The sequence below is a fragment of the Chamaea fasciata genome, unplaced genomic scaffold, assembly GCF_029207755.1.
Source record: "Chamaea fasciata isolate MVZ Bird 193981 ecotype frontalis unplaced genomic scaffold, bChaFas1.0.hap1 SCAF_8, whole genome shotgun sequence".
In the NCBI taxonomy this organism is placed as follows: domain Eukaryota; kingdom Metazoa; phylum Chordata; class Aves; order Passeriformes; family Sylviidae; genus Chamaea; species Chamaea fasciata.
In genome coordinates, this window is record NW_027094093.1 from 18,447,485 (window position 1) to 18,467,864 (window position 20,380).

Here is a 20,380-nt window from a genome sequence, read left to right on the forward strand (position 1 = left end):
CAAGTGTCACTCGCCCTAAATTTCTTGAGTTAGGCACCCTGTTAGTGCTGTTACTTCACATTCATCTCAGTAACAGCTGTAACAGGCAGCAAATATCCCACTTCTCACAGTACAGCACAGAATCATACTAGTGAAAAGGCAAGAGATTGCTTACAGCAGGTTTCAAATTTATTAAGTGAAAACAGAACGCTTGTTGATCCTAGGAGGACTGAGCCTTATTCCCAGTCACTGAAAACCTGCAGGACTCCTTCCAGAATTATAGCACTTACAGGGAATGGGTCTGTAATGGGAACAGAGTAAACCACTCGGAACCCAGTCCCAGAAAGCACATTCCTGCCAACTTCTGCACAGGACAGATGAGACACTGGCTTGGAGAGATGACTTTACAATAAAGGCTTTGGTACCAATACATAAACAACCAAGAACTCAAAAGTTGAGAGCAGAACTCCAAAATGTGGGGTCCTTTTGAGTGGAGTCTGGATCTTGCATTTGCCTTTAGGGCTCTCACAAACTCCTAGGGGGTTAATAGCAAAGCAACATCCAAAACAAAGAGGAATTCAACAGCTCCAAATTGTAGCCATCTGTTGCTACATCCTTACATCACACACAGCATCCTCAGCATACAGAGACATACCATCACAGAGAAGTCAAAAAGCCATTCCCTTGGTTTAGGAGATTGAAAGTACACAGTTCATAAAAATGGAAACCCACCAATCACTACTTATAAGCCTTCATGTTCGAAAGGTTTGCCTCAAATGCATCTAACATTACTAAAATTAAAGTTGTTACAAGATTAGACAAGAATTGATTTCTGTGCTTTGCCCCCTTTAATTTCACATAGGCATGCACAACACTCTCTCAGCTCTGTGATTCTTCCAAGAAGAAAGGATAACCTCTCGGAAAATCTCACTCATTTGCTCGAGGGTGCAGCAACTACTACTTGTGGCAAACTACAAGTTTCCAGAACAACCTACTCATCTCTCCTATTCGGCCTCTGCCAGATAATAATTTCCAGAGTGCCTCGGCTTTCACTGAAAGGCCGCCCCTGCCCAGCCCACATGCGTGTCTTTTGGTTTTCCCACCTTCCAAGAGCAACTTAGTACAAGCAACTGCATCTCATCTTCTGGTGTCTACCCAGAGCTTCCTCACTTCTCCTACAACAGCTCAAGGGATTTTACAAGCCACACTTATTTTCGATGTGGCTCCTGGTAAATCAGATGTCCAATACAGAAAACCCAGAGCTATTTGGTCAGTCGTGTCTATAATAAAATAATTTTTTTTCTCCCCTGCCTCCATCATTTAGCCAAGAGGAACCTCAATTTTCAGGAGTTTTGGAGTAAAATAAATTAGCAACCAGAGGCAGAAGACAAGTAGGAAGGTGTGTAACACTGTTCCCCTCCAACAACATCCAAGGACCAGGCCCTATTTTGCCAAGGAGGTACACCCATAGGGGGCCCCTCCTGTGTGCACAACACCCTGTGTTTCCCTGTGGAACTGACTTTCTTAAATAGAAATTCTGCAGAATTCAGATTCTCTAAACATTAGTCTAACAAACAAACATGTATTTGCAAATTGGATTCTTCCCCAGTAGCTGAAGTGCAACAGATGAAACATTTAAAAAAAGAAACAGGGCAGTTTGGAGGCAGTTGGATCAGAAGAACAGCTCTGTGTTTGCCCTTGCTGGCCTCATCTCCCTGGTTTGTTAGTACAATTAACTGAGTATAAGAGAAAGAGTTAATGTTGAAGCTGTTCTCCGGGCTCCTCTGCAGCCTCCAGCTAACATAAACACATCTGAATGTTTTCCTGTGACTGTTTATATTGTCCTCTTAAAAAGGAAACTTTCTCTATCAGCACCTTAGTAAGTGGAAATAGGTAAATATGAAATAAAACTTACAGTCTTAGTTGTGTCAGAACAATTAAAAAGACTGATTTTGATGCTTGCATTCAAGTTAGGACATACTTTCTTTTTTCTTCAACTTTGTTTTCAGCTAAATCTTGTGCCCCAGACCCTTACACAACTCACATGCAGCCAGTTTAAAATTAAGGACTAAAAAACAAAAAAAGGAAGTAAAGTAGGGCCTATCTAGTTCTCTCTCTTAAAAGCACAAAACTCGTTGTTCAAAATTCCATTGCCACCATGTGTGTGGTGGTAGCAGCTTAGGGACCCAGCCAGAGACTGCAGCCCCACGCTCAGTTTTGAATACTCCTGTGGAAAATGGCCTCCAGAATATTAATGGTTCCAGACTCGGATCACACCAACTCCAGCACAGGTCTCTGACTTCATCTGAACCATCACACAGGCATGCAAAAACCTAGAAACTGTGTCCAATTCACACAATACTTCCACACACCTCAGGAGCTTCTCTGGGATCATCAGAAACGATTTGTCACTCCATATGCTGCAGTGAGTGCAAGTTATTTAATTGGCATTCCCAGGAATTGCAACACCAACAAATTTCAGTGTGGGTCACAGACATTTAAATTGTCACTGTCCCTCAAAGCACGTAAGACTCAAACATGCAATCACTTATCATCTCTCAAGTTACCACTCACCTGTCATTGTGATTTTCTACTTGTAACGTAGTTTTAAGAAAACCATATAGTTAAATAAATGTCTACATAAATCTCCCTTAAACCAATCCTCAATTGCTTGAGCCTACAACGGTCTAAAACTGAGCTTTGAGAAAAAAGGATTTCTTCTGTATCCATGAGATTTCCACAGCAAAGCTTCAGGACAGCTTAAACATCCAAAAATATTATTTTGCAGTTAATCGCTTCAGCAGAAGCTCAGGGTCACAAAATGTCGTGGGAGGGGAAACAAAAGAGCTGCCATTTGATGTCAAGGGTTGCTGGCATAAAAAAATAAGCAACACAACGTCTCCTCCAAATTATAAATAGCAACTGAGTCCATGCAAAAAGAAGACTGAAACAGTAGAAATATATCTAGAGAAAAAATAAAATTTAAAAAAAGGCAAAAAAACCCCCACAAAAAAAAGCTCAAAATAAAGAAACAAACAAACAAAATAGACCACCCTAAGAAAAAAGCCATTAATTGCAACTAAGTAGCTACTGGAAATGTGAGCCGCCCACTGTCAAACAAAAACTTGCAATTGACAGAATAATATTTAAGACAATATGCAATGGAAGTAAACTAAATGCAAAGGAAGTAAACTAATTACAAAAGTAAAGAATATTTAATAATATCCTAACAGGCTGCATGTTGTGGAGAGCAAAGCAGATAAGAAAGAGTATTTTCTAAACAATCAGAGATTTTTCTCCCTATTCTAAACAACATTTATTCATAATTTATAGGAAACAGCCCAAAAATTTGCTCCCTTGCAGATGTTGCACCTTCTGGGGGAAAAGAAAAAAAAAAAAAAAAACACAAACCACTAAAATTGAAGATATCTGAGATAAAAGGGTCCAAACCTCACAGACATATTCCTAACCGAGGGATCAGGCACACAGTAATTTCCTGTGAGTCAACCAAGCTAAGGAAGCTGTACCTATATTCCTAACGAGCAGCACATGCAAGGTAATTTTACTTCTCACTTACAAAATTTAAGGCACTTCAAAAGACAAGCAAAAGGAAGCAATAGACGTATCTGGTGCATCTTAGCTTAATAATTTACCTGTTAATCAAAAATGTTTACTTAGCAACTGTTTAACACTGGCCACCAGTCAAGAGGACACACGCACTTATCCCTTTACAATTTTAGTACAAAATCTTGTGGTTTACACCACAGACAGTTATTATGTCTCAACTAACTCAAAATAAATTTTGAAGTCACATACTGCCAGTGTGGGCCCTGATACACCAGTTTCACTGAAGCTGATGTCCATATCAAATTAACCCCAAAATTATCTTGATTTAAAGTGTATATACAGGCCAGTGTACGTAAGAATCTCAGATTAAGTTGGTCAAAAAAAAACCCAGTAAGCCACACAACTTGTACTACAAATACTCATTATTTACATGAGGCAACTCTCAAATTGTTACTAATTTAATGAAAAACTGGGTATAAGAATGTTTAAATACACAAGTAAAAAAATCCACTACCAATAAAATGCAGCAAAATACAGACAAATACTTTTCTATGTCTGGATTCCTCTGTTTCCAAGATTGTTTTAGGAGGGAGAGACACAGAAATGAACTATCTTAAAACAGACGAAATTAAACTAAAGCCTCTTTTTCGCAAGATTAATTGTATTCTGGCAATGCTACATCATCTTTCATTATACTGGTGTCTCCCAAAAATGGGGTTTGAACAATATTTTGGTTGCAACACGTATGCCATGACGCTTACAACAAAGTCTTATCCAAAGCATCCACTAGGAAAATCTCATGCAGTGACTTTCTTGACTCCTGGAAATATGACATTCATTTACAAAATAAAGTCCTCCAGAAAATTACCCCTTGAATAAAAGCCAAGAATAGGGCAAATAAAGAATCAGCCAGATTCACTGCAGAAGTCTTTCCTATCCAAAATGATTTATCCTGCAAGATACAGAATACACAACAGCTGGAGCATATGAAGCAATTTTGACAACTTCCAGTCTGTAAAGAGTTCTAAGTATCCTCTTGATACCTTTTGAGAATACCCTAGTCAGCACCAAGAGAAGTGCTCTAAGCCAATTCCGTTACCAAAATATATAAAAAAACCCAAACAGAAAATCTTGCAAAATAACCACTCTGTAAAACAGAAACTAAGACATTTTAAGACAGTCCTCTAGTATAATAAATACAGTTTTATCTCCTTTTAGCAACTTACACCACAGAGCAGTAAACCTGAAAGGAGGTGAGTCAGTCCCTTCTCCCAGCAATTAGCAATAGGACAAAAGGACATGGTCTTAAACTGTATCAGGGGAGGTTTAGGCTGGACATCAGGAAGAAGTTTTTCACAGAAAGGGTGACTGAGCATTGTAATGGGCTGGCCATGGAGGTGGTGGAGTCACCATCCCTGGAGGTATTTCAGGAAAGACCAGATGTGGCAGTCAATCCCACGGTCTAATTGACAAGGTGGCGTTAGGTCATAGGTTGGACTTGATTTCGAAGGTCTCATCCAATCTAGTTGATTCTGTGATTCTGTTTTTCTTTGAATTAATATGGGGCTGGATGGGTTCCCATGAGATCACTTACTGTGAAATTCATTATTTTTCAGTACAGGTGCAGATATCCCTAGAAGGCTCATATATTCGACTACACCCTGCACAACTTCACAACCTCTAAGACGTCTCTCCCTGTTCACCACTCTCAATACTTGCTGACTCAGACCTGAGAGAGGTAAGGGAGTAGAACCTCCTAGAAAGAGATAATAAAATATTAATAGAGCATCGAAATTGCCCTTCATTACAGCCAGGACCCAGTGTGGAAAGTCATTCAAGGCTGGCACCAGAGCACCCACACCAGCTACAAACTACAAAGAAAAAGAACATCTCCTATTTTTAGTCCTCTCAGGACTGAATTATCCATTTCAGTTTGTTTTGTTTTGCTTTATTTTACTCTGTTGTTTTTCTCTTGTTACTCTTGCAAATCATTGCCAGTCCTTACTCTCATGACCCACATTAAAATTATCACATGCTCTCTTTTAGCACTACAAACATGAATGAGGTAAGTCCAGTGACACGCATGTGATTATACTTAACTCATCCCCTTCAGAAGGTACAAGCACAATCTATGTCTTCTGAACAGTCCTTTCCAGAATTGGATCATAAAAATCAAAACAGTGAACAAGCTGCATTATATGCCATATGAAAATTTTTATGAAGCATTAAAATATCCCCAAAAGCTTACAACACACGTATCACATACAAAAAGCCCTGACAATATAAAATCAACTTCCATGGTAGTCAGACTCCAGGCAATACAGCATCAAAACTAGAGAAAGCATGTTTTTATTTTCGAGTCTCATAAAACTCAAATGCATTACAGACATGACTGAACAAATCATGCACAGTTATTCCTGCTCAAGTTAAATTCTTCTAACCACAACTTAGTTCACCAGAAATATTTAAGTATTTCCCAGTAAGAGTACAATTACTTTTTACTGGGTGTTTTCCCACCATTCTCCTGCAGTTTGCACAGACCACTGCCAGCATTTTGAAGGAGTCCAGGAACATATGTACTGCACGAAATCCCGTGATCTTGTATCCAAGTACCCTGGTTGTAATGGCTGAAGCAATGCTGCTGCCTATCAATAGCATGGAGACAGCTTATGGACCATGGAGTACTTTCAAAGACCAGTGGTATTAAAATTCAATTCAAATTTCAGGTGAAATTCCAGCAGTAATAAACCTCCTGGTGAAGAACCACACTCCACACGCCAGCTGCCAACAAAATGCCACCAAAAGCACAGCCCTCAAAAGCAGTGACAAATAACAGGTGAACTTCAGAGATGGGCAATCAAAGGAGGTGAGTGCTCTTCAGTGAAAAGCTAACGCGGCAAGGCATAAAACAACATTTGTAACACTTCACTCCAGCAGTTATCTGCTCGAGATAATGGCGTCAAAAGAACTGCTAGCAATTTGCAGAATAAGGCCCCTGGCCCCAGTCTCTCCCATTCATTTCAGTGGGAGCCAAATTACAGGTTCATCTAATAATTCGTATAAATCCCTCACAAAAATACCAAATAACTTCCGGAGCAGCAGATGTGCAATTTTCTTCAATGAGTAGACAAAATTATCACTTAGGGCAAAAGGACAGATCCTGCTACAGGAGACATTTCTACTCTGCCACATGCATTATAAACATCATGCTGACAGCCTAATTTTCTATAAAACAATTCACTAGCAACTCCTGTTTCCTACTTTAAACCTAAAACCACTATAGCGGTTGTGCTAGATAATAAAATGGCAACTTAATTTTTGGTTTGCTGCTGTTTAATCACTTGGGCCACATTCCTATGTTTTACTAAATCAGCACAATTCTTGCCCAGTTTCACATCTGATATTCTAATCAAGGCCTTGTAGCATACATACATTTTTCCTATCAGACCTGTTTTGGTGTATTTTTTCACATAAACACACATCTTTTCCCATAAAGTTGTGTTTTACTGCCTGTCTATAAAAAGTTAACGCTTTGCAGGGGTATTTCTCAGATTTCAAAGAGTTTCAAAGCAATCTGTCTGAGCAAGACTCCTCCAAGTATTTGTAAGTTTTTCTAAACATATATTCTAGTATGCTATGCTGGAACAAAAATTGCTTTGTTTCACATGTTAGAACTTGTTAGCCCCTTGGCTAATATAAAACCTTCCCGATCTTTACTGGTTGTGATTGGCTTGTTTAATAAAATGACACACAGATAGAACATATTTGCAGAATGATACCATAGCTCTATTGACTTGGCTTGTTCCCTAGGACTTGGCCAGCATGAAATGCCTCTGAGCAAGTTTTTCACAACTCTCCTATGTTTTCCCTCTAATCAGTTGTTATGGATTATTGGCAGCAGTTAACAGAAATACAAGACATGCAGTCATGGAGATAAAAGGACACTTCCTTCCAAATAAATTAGAAAGAGTAGAATCACAGGTTATGCCGAGCTGGAAGGGACCCACAAAGATAATCAAATCCAACTCTCAGCCCCACAAAGGACCATCCCCAAGAGTGCCTGAAAGCACTGTCCAAATGCACAGAATAATTGGTTTTCTGGACTAAATGCATCCAAGTATCTGCTAAACACAGATACACAAGAGTTACAGCAAGTTATTTTTGTATTGATATCATAAGAGTCATTAACTCACCATGACTTTCAGTGCAGTTCAGTCACAGACATTCATTATTGTCATCACTACAGATGAAGATGCTGCATATGTAAACATGTGACAGCCATTAGGGTCAGAAGACCCTTGGCCACCAAGTTGGCCTCTGGTACAGCACAGGCCACTATACTTCAGCAAAATGCTCCTGTGTTGAGCTCAACAACTTGACAAAAATAATTGTCTAAAAAGACATCTCAATGAGAAGACACGAAAAGGATCCTTCATCTTTACTCCTTTCAATTGTAGTCTGTGCCAAGTGTTACTCATCCTCACTCCTGATAATTTGTGCTTTTCTTTCCATTCTAATTTTTCTGGCTACAAATTCCAAGCACTAGTTCTTGCAATAACTTTTCGCACTAGATTAAACTATCCCATCATTTTCTCCATATGAAAATGCAATTTTTGTATCTAAGCTCTTATTTTTTAATTCACTAAGGCTGTTGACAGAGAAGTTCTGCCAAAGCTTGTCAGACTTATTTAAGGCATCACCACTTGCCTCTCCACTACCTTCCCAGAAAACTTCCAAGAGAAAGTGCCCATACCAAGCTGCTTCCATAACCTGTCTTGTTTAGTTTAAGTTGCAGATTATAACCAGTCTGAAGAAAAATAAACAAATTTGTGATGGAAGGCACTTTCTCCCCTTCTGTCAACTCATCCTGAAGGATGATATTCATCACCAGCTCTTGACACCCCCACTCTGTTTTGCAGATTCCCTTGGGCTGCCCTTACAGTTCATTTCACTCTTTTAAACATAAAAGAACCACATATGCCTAACAACAATTTTCCCAGTGCTACATACCAAGATAAAGCAGGCCTGGTTGTTACAAATTACTTGATCCTGATTTGCATATGCAAAACAATTAACCTAATTTGCCCAACAGCACCATGATATGAGCTCTTACTGAGTTGCAAGTCTTCATTAATCCCTAAATAGATCCTTAAATTATAATACTCTTTCTGGCATATGGTTTCCTTTTCCTGCTCTGCAACCTGTGTTCCTTGCTACTCCAAGCTGAACTTTGTGTTGCGATGTCTTTAAAAAATGAATTTCTGTTGAATGGTCCAACTGTGTCAAGTAATACACAGGATTTTCCTTTCTCCATCCTTTCTCATTCCTTGAAGTTTGATGCCATGACAAGATGTAGTAATACTGGTTTTAAATTTACTTTCAAAAAAATGCTTTAAGTACATAACAACAGGTCTAGCTAGCACAGATACAGGTGTAATGCCTTCAGAAACACACATGTTCAATAAAGGTATTTCACTGACCCTGACTGAGATCCGCTAGACAGGTTATTTTTAAGGAGCGCATAACTTATACTGCATAGCACAAATTTTACTCTTCATGTATCTTTTGATATTAACAAATAGTAAAAATAAAGAGAACAGCACAAACTGACTTTGGGCAGAATGTATAAATCTTCCATTGCCCTAGAAAAATGGTGAGATCCTTCGACATTATTTTAGACAGCAACAATCATGATCAAAGATGCTTATCACATCACTAAGCATGACACAATCATGGCAGCTCCGCTGCTGCAGCAGTGGATGAACTTTGGTGTCTGATTATTTACTAAGTCTATTATTCCTAGCACTGCTCTGCTGTCCTCCAGCTTGTAACTGTCTTCCTACAATAGTCCGAGGATACTGTACACAAGTTACATACAGTCATGATGGAACAGCAGTCCAGTAACTGTGCTGTCCATCACTACACTGGGGTGTGCTCACTGCTCCATCGGTGGTGCGGACTGGAGCACTGTGAGGACCACATACAGCATGTCTCTGCCAAAACTGTAGAAAGCTGAGGGGTCAAAAGGACTTTTAGACAAATCTAAAAAGCTTAAAAGATATATATAATAACACGACAAATCAACCTTAGCTGGTAAAGGTCCACATAGCTAATTCTGTCTTTTCCCCTAGTATCGACAAGGACCCAACTGCCTTTCCAGGTCACAAGATGCCCCAAGGGAAGGTGACTGGCAGAACAGTTAGGGTTAAAACTACCTCATTGCAAGACCAAACTATGACTATGTGGCTATGACTAACTGGGAGCTAGTGGAGCCCTAGATCAAAATCTTCAGCAGGCAGGGAAGAGACAACCCTAAGCCTGCAGCGAACGTACAGATGTGAGCCACAGAGCAGACGTCAAGAGTAGAAAATGGAATCAGGTAATGACAGGAACACTGCCTCTTCCTATCTAGCAACATGCCTGTGGTATCAAGGGGAAATAAGTAGCTCCACAGGTGCAGCCAGCTCTCCTCCTCCTCAGGGCCAGGCAGAGGAGAGTTGCGAAACAAGAAAAGTGGGAGAGAACAGTGAATGGTAAATCAATAATGCTTTTAAATCAGCCCCTTCGGCTCGGACTGCTCTTTACTGTAACCTCATGGTTTACAGAGTCTTGCAATTAAATGAACAAAATTCCCAAGGTAGTTTACATGCATTACCTAGAGGACGCAAAACACTAGGAAAGAATTTTTGTTCTTGTTACCACAGCAGACAAAGTGAATGAAAAGTAAACTTTTACCTCTTTTTCTATTTTGAGCAGCTTCTTTACTGCCACCTCCTTGTCCTGAGAAATCCATCGGGCTCGGTAGACACTCCCAAAACTCCCTCCACCGCAGTTCTCAAAAAACTGCAAGTCATCAAATTTAATTTGCACAAATGAAGCACTGGTAGACGACATCTCATAATGACAAAATATACCACAGCAAAACCTGTAAAGAGAAAAGTTTCTATTAATGCACATGCTCCAAGGATTCATGGACTTCCTTACCCATGCTCAGTCACCCCAAAATCAGAATCATAAGCAGACGACAGTAAAATCCACAGGCCACAGGAGGAAAAGAGCCTGAGAACTTGCATTCCAACAGACTGTGCAGAAGTTTGCATAATTTGCACAAGCTATTAGGAGGAGTTGGGGGACAGAAACAACGAACAGTATTCCTCAGAGCAATCCTGACGCTTCCCAAACACCTTGGAAGCAGCTCTGCAAAAGGCAGGCACGTGGCCGCCTTCTCTGCGGACGGACAGGAAGCGTGTTCCCGGCCGCGGGTCGCCTGCCCGCCCCGGCACGCCAGGCACGCCGCGCTCCCGCCACGACGGCCGGGCACGGGCACACGGCACCCGGGCCGGGCGGCAGCCGCGGCCAGCGACGGCGGCACCTTGGCACGCACCGAGCGCCTCGACGGCGCTCCGGGCCAGGCCGGAGCACTTCACGCAAGGATGTGGAAAAACCTGGCCATGGTAAATCTCTCTTCCTGAGTGACTCAGTTCTGTTTGCACGTTGTAACAAAGCGCAAGTACAGGGTAATTCATCTGGGTTGCATTATGTGAAATTCTGCAGCCTGTGCCAAGACTGGTGTCGGCAGTTTCAAGAGATGATCCCGAATCTGCTGACAGGGGAACAGAATGTCCTTCCCTGAGATTTCACGGTGATAAAGCTTATGGCTGTAGCGAATTTCAAGAAACATTATCACCCAAATGGATGAACAATGACTAATTTTAGGTTTCTTTTTTTTAATGATATAAGATCAGAAAGCTCAGGTCTTTAATGGGACCGCAGGACACGGCATACTCCAGAATCATCTGCAAGTCTGCTGTGGGTTCAGTTCGGATGCACCAGCCTAGACAAAGTAGTTTTAATTACTAGCAAAAGTTACTATACTTGCAATTAATGACAGTAAATTTATCGGCATAAAATAAGAGATGAGTTTAAATAAAACAAGCCAAAAAAGAACCAGAGATTTTGGGTTGATGGTGAAAACTACACATCCTATTTCACTGGTAAATTACAGTACTAAAACATACAATGTCTTCTGGGAACCTCCATTCCATAGGGCTTTTTGAGGTAAAACACATTATGTGTTGTCCAGAGCTGGGAAACACACCCATGCCAACTCCTTGTACTGCTGACAGCCAGAATCTCTTTATGCCAGCCCCTTCTGTAACAAATACAAAAGCATTATTTGCCCCCTGGCTCTCCTGATCATGTAGCTACTCTGACTAAAATTTTGAGATATCATTTGATCAGGAATTTTTGGCACTATTTGGTTGGAGCTATTCTGCAAATGAGAACTGAAGATATCAACACTTTTCTACACACAACATAACACAGAGCCTTCTCTGAAACTGTCTGCTTCATTTTATACCTCTCGACGACCCATAAAGATAAAGACAAATGCTGACCAGATCATGACAACTTTACTATGCATACTGAAGGCTTTTTAGCAAGGAGCAGACTTCAAGCCTTTCACCGACAGCCAGCCTGCAGAGCTCCTGGAGAGGGAACATGAATGTTCTCTCCCCAGAGCTGCAAGCCAGAGTCAGGGGTTAGCAGCGAGATGTGAAATGAAGTCCACTCTTCCAGTGCTCTGCAGCCTCTTCCCTAATACAAGTGCCTGAGCTGTCCAGATGACCTTCTGTCCTTGTTTTAACCTTGTTGCTATTGTTAATTTCCTGCCATCTCAGAGTCACCTTCTGCACAGCCTGCACACGTTTTCTTTAGAGAAAGCTCAAAGTTAAGGAAATTGGTCAGTCCTACAAACCAAGAGCGTAATGAATGTGTTAATGTTTTGCTCTTTGCTGGTGCTGCTTATCTTCAGAAACAGATCTTCAGAAACAAAAGTTCGTTTGCATTGTTTACTCCAACAGTTACTCCAAGTTCATGCATGTGTACATGGTGTCTCAAGCATTATGTGACACTTTACAGACAAATAAAACAGGTTGACTTCTCAACCCCAAGACCTCACAATTTAAGGCCACAGCCCTGCACAATTTTATGCACACAGGTAATCACACTCAAGTGAACAAATCTCCTTACTGACAACAGAATTAGCTAGAAGAGTGATGTGACTCGCAGGCAAAAGCATATGCACTGACTGGACCATAAATTTAACAGGAAAGTGGGAATAGCGGAAAACAGATCATTGCATTTGGGATGCCAGAAAGAAAAGGAAACCAAGTAAAAAGAAAAACACACCCCAGGAAACAAATTTCTGGCATTCACTATCTGAATTTGATAGCTTTGAAGAGTTGTCAAATTATTTAACATTATTGTTCACCCAAACCACCAAATGAACTGTACAAACTAGTAAACTATTTGATTCCTGAAAATTACACTAGCAGAGAATAACATGCACATCAGACACTTGACAAATACAAATGAGTACTTTTCTGATGGGTCCTCCTTACTGCTTCAAACTTTATCTAAATTTTCATGCACTCACAATGCAGTGCCTGGGACACAAGCCCCTGCAGAAGCTATCATTCGTTCTTTAAACACTGTCTCAATTTCAAATTTACCTACAGCAGTCAACCAGCTGCAGGATTACACAGTGAATCAGGTGGCAAGACCTTTGAGATACTGAGTCCAACCTATGACCGAATACTACTACCATGTCACCTAGACCATAGCACTGAGTGCCACATCCAGTCTTTCCTTCAACACCTCCAGCAACAGTGACTCCACCACCTCCCTGGGCAGTCCACTCCAATGTTTAATCACCCTTTCTGTGAAGAATTGCTTCCTCGTGTCCAGCCTAAAGCTCCCCTGATACAGTTTAAGATCATGTCCTCTTGTGCTGTCACTGGTTGTCAGGGAGAAGTGGCTGACCCCTGCCTGACCACAACCTCTTTTCAGGTAGTGGCAAAGAGGCTATAGGGCACCAGCATACGATAAGTTAATGTTATTTAAAGAATGGTTCATTGGTTGGCACCAGGTTGTTCCAGATGCTTTTTTTCCAGAGAAAGTAGAGGAGATTTACAAGAGACACTCTATTTAGAGATCTGTAATTAAAACCAGCCTGCATTTGTTTTCTTTTTCTAGATGAAACAACAGACCTGTTTAAACATTACTCTATGTTTTTGGATTCAAAGTAGGTAATCCTCAATTAGAAAGATCAATCTCTGTGTTATATTTGAGAAAACAACTGTTTAGATTAACAATTGCAAGTGACAAATCCACACACACTTATTAACTTGTCATCCTGTTTTAAAGATATTTAACAATCTGAGTTTATAACATTGGTTAAGAGAAAAAAAAAATAGATCAGGTATTTCATTAAACTCCACAGTCTTCCACTTGCATCTGAAATAAGCACAGAATTCCAACAATGTGCAGCACGTTCTCGCATCTTACACTTCTAGGAGAGCAGTCCTCTGCAACAGGGCCTCCAGGGGCCTTACAGCAACTCCCCTACACACAGCTAAGGAGGGTTTGCCACCAGCACCCTCCTTCCCCACTCACGGTTTCGGGTGTTCAAGTACCATCACTGTGTAGCAGGGAAACACTGCATTGACTGACTCTTGCTTATTCTCAATTAAATGAAAACATGACAATTCAGAAACAGTGAATGACAGGTATTTCAGGAAATAATTTAACTGCTGGTTATTTCAGTTACTCCTATGGGATCTTCCTGGGAGTAAAAGAATTTTCTCCTTTTTCTGTTTCATTTCTAATAGCTAGCATGAGCTTGTAATCTTGCAGCAACATCTACATCTTCTCCCAGCTCTTTTTTTTTTTTCCACATAGTAACTTATATTTGAGCATGCTGTCGGAAGCTGTTAATTTCATACCAAAAAGTAACAGACCTGGGTTGCATTTGGCAGTGTTTAACATCTGAAATAATTATTTAACATTAGTATGTAACGTGTCAGGTCTATTACACAGAGTCACTTTGCAGCAAGCAAAGTCACCACAAGCTCAGTTCAGTACACCAATGATGCAGGTGTAGGAAACCATCCACCATCACTGGCTTCTTGTGATTACAGCACTTTAGGGGATTAACCCATGTGAGGGTCCTGGCCCTGCTAAGGTCCCACATTTGCTGTTCCTCCTAGACACCCCAAGGTGAGGGAATCTCCAGGCAGACATGCTGCCATGCATCTTAGCACAGCAACACTGGAAGAACTCAACGCATTCACTTATACCTCCCACCTCCCTGCAAACTGCAATGTAGGGGAAGTGTCACCATGCCCAACACTCTGCTTTATCCCACATAGAAAACAGAAGACCCTTCCTTTTGTCATTCAGCTACTGCTCCCAGAGTATAGAGAGCTTCCACTTGAGGGACTTAGAGACAGGAGGTAAGAAAGAATTTACAAATTGCACAGTAACTGCAACTCATATTTTGTTTAGTGCGTGGCTGCAAAACTGAAAATTGCATCTCTCATCTTGCACGTGCACCTGACGCTGCTCAAGTATTCAATTACTGCAGGAACAGCCTTTGTAATTTATTACAGGGAACAACCCTGCCCCTCACTTTACTGCGTGGTTCCACAAAGTAGGATTCAGTGCTTCTTGCAGGAAGGCACACTGCCAACATATTGCCAATAAAGTAGTAGCACACCACACTTGTGCTATCTTAAAATACACAGCTGAATGTGCCAAGTTTCCTTATTTGGCAAAACAGCCCATTTGCTTTCAGGATCTTTGACCATCCATTTTTAGACCCAAATCATCCTTTGTATCCAACATGGCCTGCAGTCCTTGAGCATACCAACCTGGATTTTTTCAGCAGTATATTTATACAGAGTTAAAACATATATATTAAAACAAACAAACAAACCAACAAAAAACCCCAAACAAATAAAAATGTCCAACAAAAAAACCCCACCCTCAAACACCAAAAGATGGTTAACCATTGTCTCATCCAAACAGAAAACAGAAAAGGAGTCACAGTAACATTGAGCTACAAAAGATACTGCAGAAAGAAGTTTTTATAACTAAAAAAACCTTAATCATATAATGAACTGCTGATGGATAAGACGCAAACAAACTCCAAGCACAAATCCAAATTAAATATATCCTAATCTTCTAATCTCCCAATGAGTTAAAATAAAGCCAACAACCTCTGCAACTCCTAAACTTTTAATCAGACTGAGTAGCAATCCTGCAGATGGTGAGACTGGCGGCATGGCTCTGCCTACCTTAGTTACAGACTCAACAACATTTGAGCCTGTCCTTTGTCAGAACCTAAGAATTCTGCATAACTTCCATTAATAACGTTTCTAATTTTGTTCTAATTTATAAAACCATTGCTGCAGAAAGAGGGCTCAACTCCACCTAAACAGTTTGAGAACTGCAGGAAAAGAAAAATTTTTAAGCCAAGCTATGTCAATGGCAGAGACTGAAGGCTTTAAAGGCTTCACTTTAAACAGAAAACATTTTATCTCAGAAAACCCCAAAATTGGTCACTCCACTTACATTATACCTTGTAAGCGATGCCTGCCAGTACTACACACACAACAGCAGGCGAGAAAGACAAGGCAGCTAAGCCTGCATCCAGGCCCACAGCACAGCTTGGTCCTGGCACAGGCCAGGCTGCAGGACCCGGGCCTCGGTTTTGTCCATGTTTCTGTCTTCCCCTCACAGTGAGCCAGGCTCTCCAGGGTTACCATTATTCACACAAATGCCACCGGTATGCAAAGCACATTAGGGATAGATAAAATAAGTAGGCTTCAGAGGACTTACAATTCCAGGACAAACTCCTGAAAACATCTAACCACATGCCTCCTGCAGAAAGCTATGATGTTTTCGGGCAGTGACCCAGTTAATCCAGTGCTTTCAAATTATTTCTGCTTCTGGAACGTAGAAAAAGTAATGATCCATGGCTTTCCGGATGGCTCTGTCGCTAAAACTCGCAGCAGAGCGTACTGGATACAGGGTAATGTAATAGATGGCTCACACACACGTGCTTAATAAAAGATCATACTGCTGGAAACGAGCTAACTTAAGCAAACACAGCAAAACCGAAGACCGACAGCTTATTTAAAAGAAGGAAAAAAACGGAGGGAATGAAAGTCACACCTCAAATCTCAACCCGACGGATTTTATGCCCAAAACAACGGCAAAATCCAGCAGGTGCGCTGCATTGAAACGCATTCTGAAACGCATTCTAAGGAGCGCAGTGGCGGCCGAGCGCAGCAGCCCCCAGCCGGACGCCGGCTGCCCGTGCCCCGCTGCCCGTGCCCCGCTGCCCGTGCCCCGCTGCCCGTGTCCCGCTGCCCGTGCCCCGCTGCCCGTGTCCCGCTGCCCGTGCCCCGCTGCCCGCCCTCACGGGCGGCCGCCGCCGGCAGCCCCTTTCCCACGCCGGGCTGTCCCGCCCGGGTGTCGCTCGGCGGGCACCGCTCTGCCCTGCCCTGTCCTCCCGGCGGGGCACGGCTCGTCCCGACCCCGTCCCACTGCGCGGCCAAGCGTGGGCGCCGCTGACCGCGGGGGCTTTCGGCCGGCGCGGCGGGACCAAAGCGACGCAAAGTCAGGCCGCGTGCCCGGCCGGCCGCCTCCCTTCACAGGGCTTCTGAAGTTGCTTCAACATGGGGAACGTCAAGCCCGGAGGGGACACCCACGGCCCGGCCCGCCGCCCGCCGCCTCCCTCCGCCCAGCCGAATGCGCACCCACCGCGCCGCCGCCCCGAGCGCTGCCTCCGCGGGGGGCGCTTGGCCGTGCTCACCTTTCCCGAGGGGCTCCGGGCTGGCGGGACCCGAGCGGCGCCGATCCCGGAGCCGGCGAGGGAGACTACAACCGGCGCGACCGCGTCTCCCGCTCCGTCCCCCGCGCTTCCGGTTGGTGCCGGGAGCCGGAGCCGGAGCCGCCGCCGCCCCCGCACCGCCTCGCAGCGGCGCCACCCCGCGCTCCGCGCCGGGCCCCACGGGGAGGCGCGGCCGCCGCCGGCTCGGGGCCGCGGGCGGCGCGGCGCCCGGCCTGCAGGGGGCGCGGTGCCGGGCAGGGCGGGCGGGGCCGGCCCCGGGCCGTGGCGGCGGCGGGCGGCGGCGAGCGCGGCCCCCCCGCCCCGGGACACCGGCGCTGCCGTACGGCCCAGTGGCCCCTCACGGCCCCCGCAGCGTGCACCCGCGCCGGGAGCGCCGGGGCGAGCGGGACGGAGCATCAGCTTCTCCGAACCACAGAAACACAGACTATGCTACGTTGGAAGGGACCCCAACAAAGACCATGAAGTCCAACTCTTCGCCTTGCACAGGACATCCCCAAAAATCTCACCGTTTGCCTGAGTGTGGTGTCCAAACGCTTGTTGGACTCTATCAGAAATGAAACAGCCCTACAGACCACTTCTTACCCGAACATTTTAATGGCATTGAGGTATTCTGCTGTTGAAGAAAACTTTTTGCAAATAGAAACAGCTTATTACTGTGTCAGTAAGACAACTTACTGGTGTCACACTTATAGGAAGACACTCAAAAGACTTGGGAGGCAAACAACTTCTCTATCGAGAACAGCACATTTTCTGTACTATACAATTTATGCTGCAAGACTCAGTGCCTGGCGCTGCTTCACTCTGCACTCCCCAGGTCATCTCCTGATGACCGTACATTGGGATTTTATATTTTTTGGAAAACTGTAGCTCCTCGCTATCTCTCATATTTGACTGTTGTTACATGCATGTGTAGATCTGCCAGATAAAACCAGTTGTGCAGCACAATGATTCACAAAGAGCTGTGCAGGATCCCACTGAACCATGTCCATTAATTGTACATTTCAAAGACGTATGGTGTCAAGGTGAATCATGGAAGAACACTTTACTCATTATTAAAATATAAATATTTAATGGATATCAGAGGCTTTCCCCCATATTGTATTAGTTTGGCACAACTAATACGACATGGTGGAAAGCCTCTGATATCCATTAAATACTGATATCCATTAAATACTAATATCCATTAAAAATGCTAATACTTTCTGTACTTAAAATAAAACATTTCACTGAACCATAATAATAGGAGTAAAGTTCAGCAAGATCTTAAGCACTCAGTGCAGAAAGTATGTGAAGACAGTAAGAAAATAAAAAGCAGGCTCTGGTGACCCCCTTTTGCCCACCAGATAGGTTCAGTATCGGCAGGACAAGCAGTGAAGGAGGTCAGCATGCTTCGGCTTCCCCTAGATACTGCAGTTTCAGGCACTTCTTGTCTGATCTGAGAGCGCTTGTGCTTTCTCATGAGCTGATATGCTAGCGAACCTGGAGAAGCCTCCAGTCAAAAGTGCCACATTTTAAAGGGACACACAAATATCAAACACAAGTCGCATGAAACTATGCTCTGGAGGAGGAGAGGTGTCACATACTTAGTCTCTTAAATGCTATAACTAAAGTGCGTGTTGTTCCTGTCAGAGGCAATTGCCAATTAGTCAAATGATTTAAAATGTCTTTGAATGTTAAATCACCATAGGCATTTTCCTTGAGCACTTGCATTCACAGGTCTCTTGCCTACTGTGCTTGGTCTGGGCATTTTTTCCATGGCTATGTATCTGTAGAGCAGGGATTTACCATATGTGAGTTTAGGCCCTGGTTGCAGGGCCTAAACAAACTATTCCAGTAGCACATGAGAAATGAGGGGGTGGATAATATTTCCTACTTCAAGAGTAGGAGTGCAGAGTCTGCACCAGGCAAGGTGTTAACATGCCTCTTGTTTAGATCCAGTCACTCCACCTGCTGTAGTAGAGGACAAGTGGGAGAACGCAAGGAAGTCTGCACAAGGACTGTCCGGCCCCAGTGCCACACTGTTGTGAAGCTGAAACTGTTACAACAGGGTTTTAAGCCTGCATTTTGGGGCCTGTACTCTTCCTGCACTCTGGCTAGTGAGACTGGATATTTTCAAGCTGTTTTTCCATTATCATGAAAAATAAATTTAAAATAGCTAGAAAAGATCAGAAAGCAGTGAAATGGCAGTTTCTTAGGTGGTCATACTACTTTACAGAACAACAAGCCAACACGTGGTGGTATGTTTTTCCTCCTTTCTGAGGCAGTAAACTCAAACAGAGAAACTCAAAAGTCACCTCTGGAGAGCTCAATCCTAATATCAGGCTTCTTCAATCGATATGGGACAGGCAGAAAAAGAAAATATTTTAAAACTAACAAAAGTTATTGTAAAGCCACAACAATTCGCAAAGGATAAAGGCAGTTCTAGTAGCTTTTAACTCAATTTTAGAGTTGAAAGGATGCATATGAATAGTCTCTACATCTCATCACAGGTTGTGTAATGACGTCTCACCATGTTTCAACATGGAAAATACAGTTTCATGCATATGTCCAGGTGGTTTGAAATCATCCTGCCTGCCAAAAGCACAAGGTACAGCCCTGCCCTGCCTGTCAAGCCCTGTTCCTGCTGCTGCGCTGCCCACCTCACCCTCTGCCAGCATGGTGTTTACACAGCTCACAGGGAACTGGGCTGTGCAGGAGAAGCTACTGCAGAGAAAACAAATCAGTTTTCACTCAGAGCAGAATGCAGGTCATCAGGCAGTTGCACAAAGACTCGTGCCAGCACAAAGGCAGGAAAGGAGCAAGGGCTGATAAAAGCAGTTGAGCTGGGATGGAGCCTAGAAGTGCTTTTTTAGCAGTATAGTGGTTTATGCCAGCTTAAACTGTTTGTGAAACTCTAGACACAGATCATTTGGAGGTGGACTCCTGCTCAGTATTTTTCAATTCTCCTTCAAGACTGTCCCAGAGTTCACCTCAGGCTTAATATGGAGGTTTCTTTGAAGCATGGCTGCTTCTTTGGTTGCTATGGCTTGCTTCCATTTCTAGCTTAAAAAAATTGGCCGGAAAACATGGTGGAAGTCATGCCAGGGAAAAAATGGGAAGGTTGTACACACTGCTGTACTGTAGCATTACTGTATG

General features: G+C 43.1%; 1 protein-coding gene across 4 annotated transcripts in view; it reads right to left on the bottom strand.

Annotated features, from left to right (window-relative positions):
- MAP3K20 (mitogen-activated protein kinase kinase kinase 20) overlaps nucleotides 1–17,398 on the bottom strand; it is a 93,305-nt gene extending 75,907 nt beyond the window's left edge. For 2 of the 4 annotated variants that reach the window (XR_010722129.1, XR_010722128.1), the window contains exons 1-2: nucleotides 17,207–17,397; nucleotides 10,282–10,471 (exon numbers count right to left, since the gene is read on the bottom strand). Coding sequence is in view for 2 of the 4 variants with exons in the window: in XM_066189923.1 (XP_066046020.1) it covers nucleotides 10,282–10,440 (159 nt within the window). In the remaining 2 variants the exon portion in view is untranslated. Of the gene's footprint in view, nucleotides 1–10,281; nucleotides 10,472–17,206 lie in introns of all 4 variants that reach the window. The other 2 variants (XM_066189923.1, XM_066189924.1) reach the window with 2 other exon arrangements.
- Between the last annotated feature and the right edge of the window lie 2,982 nt (nucleotides 17,399–20,380).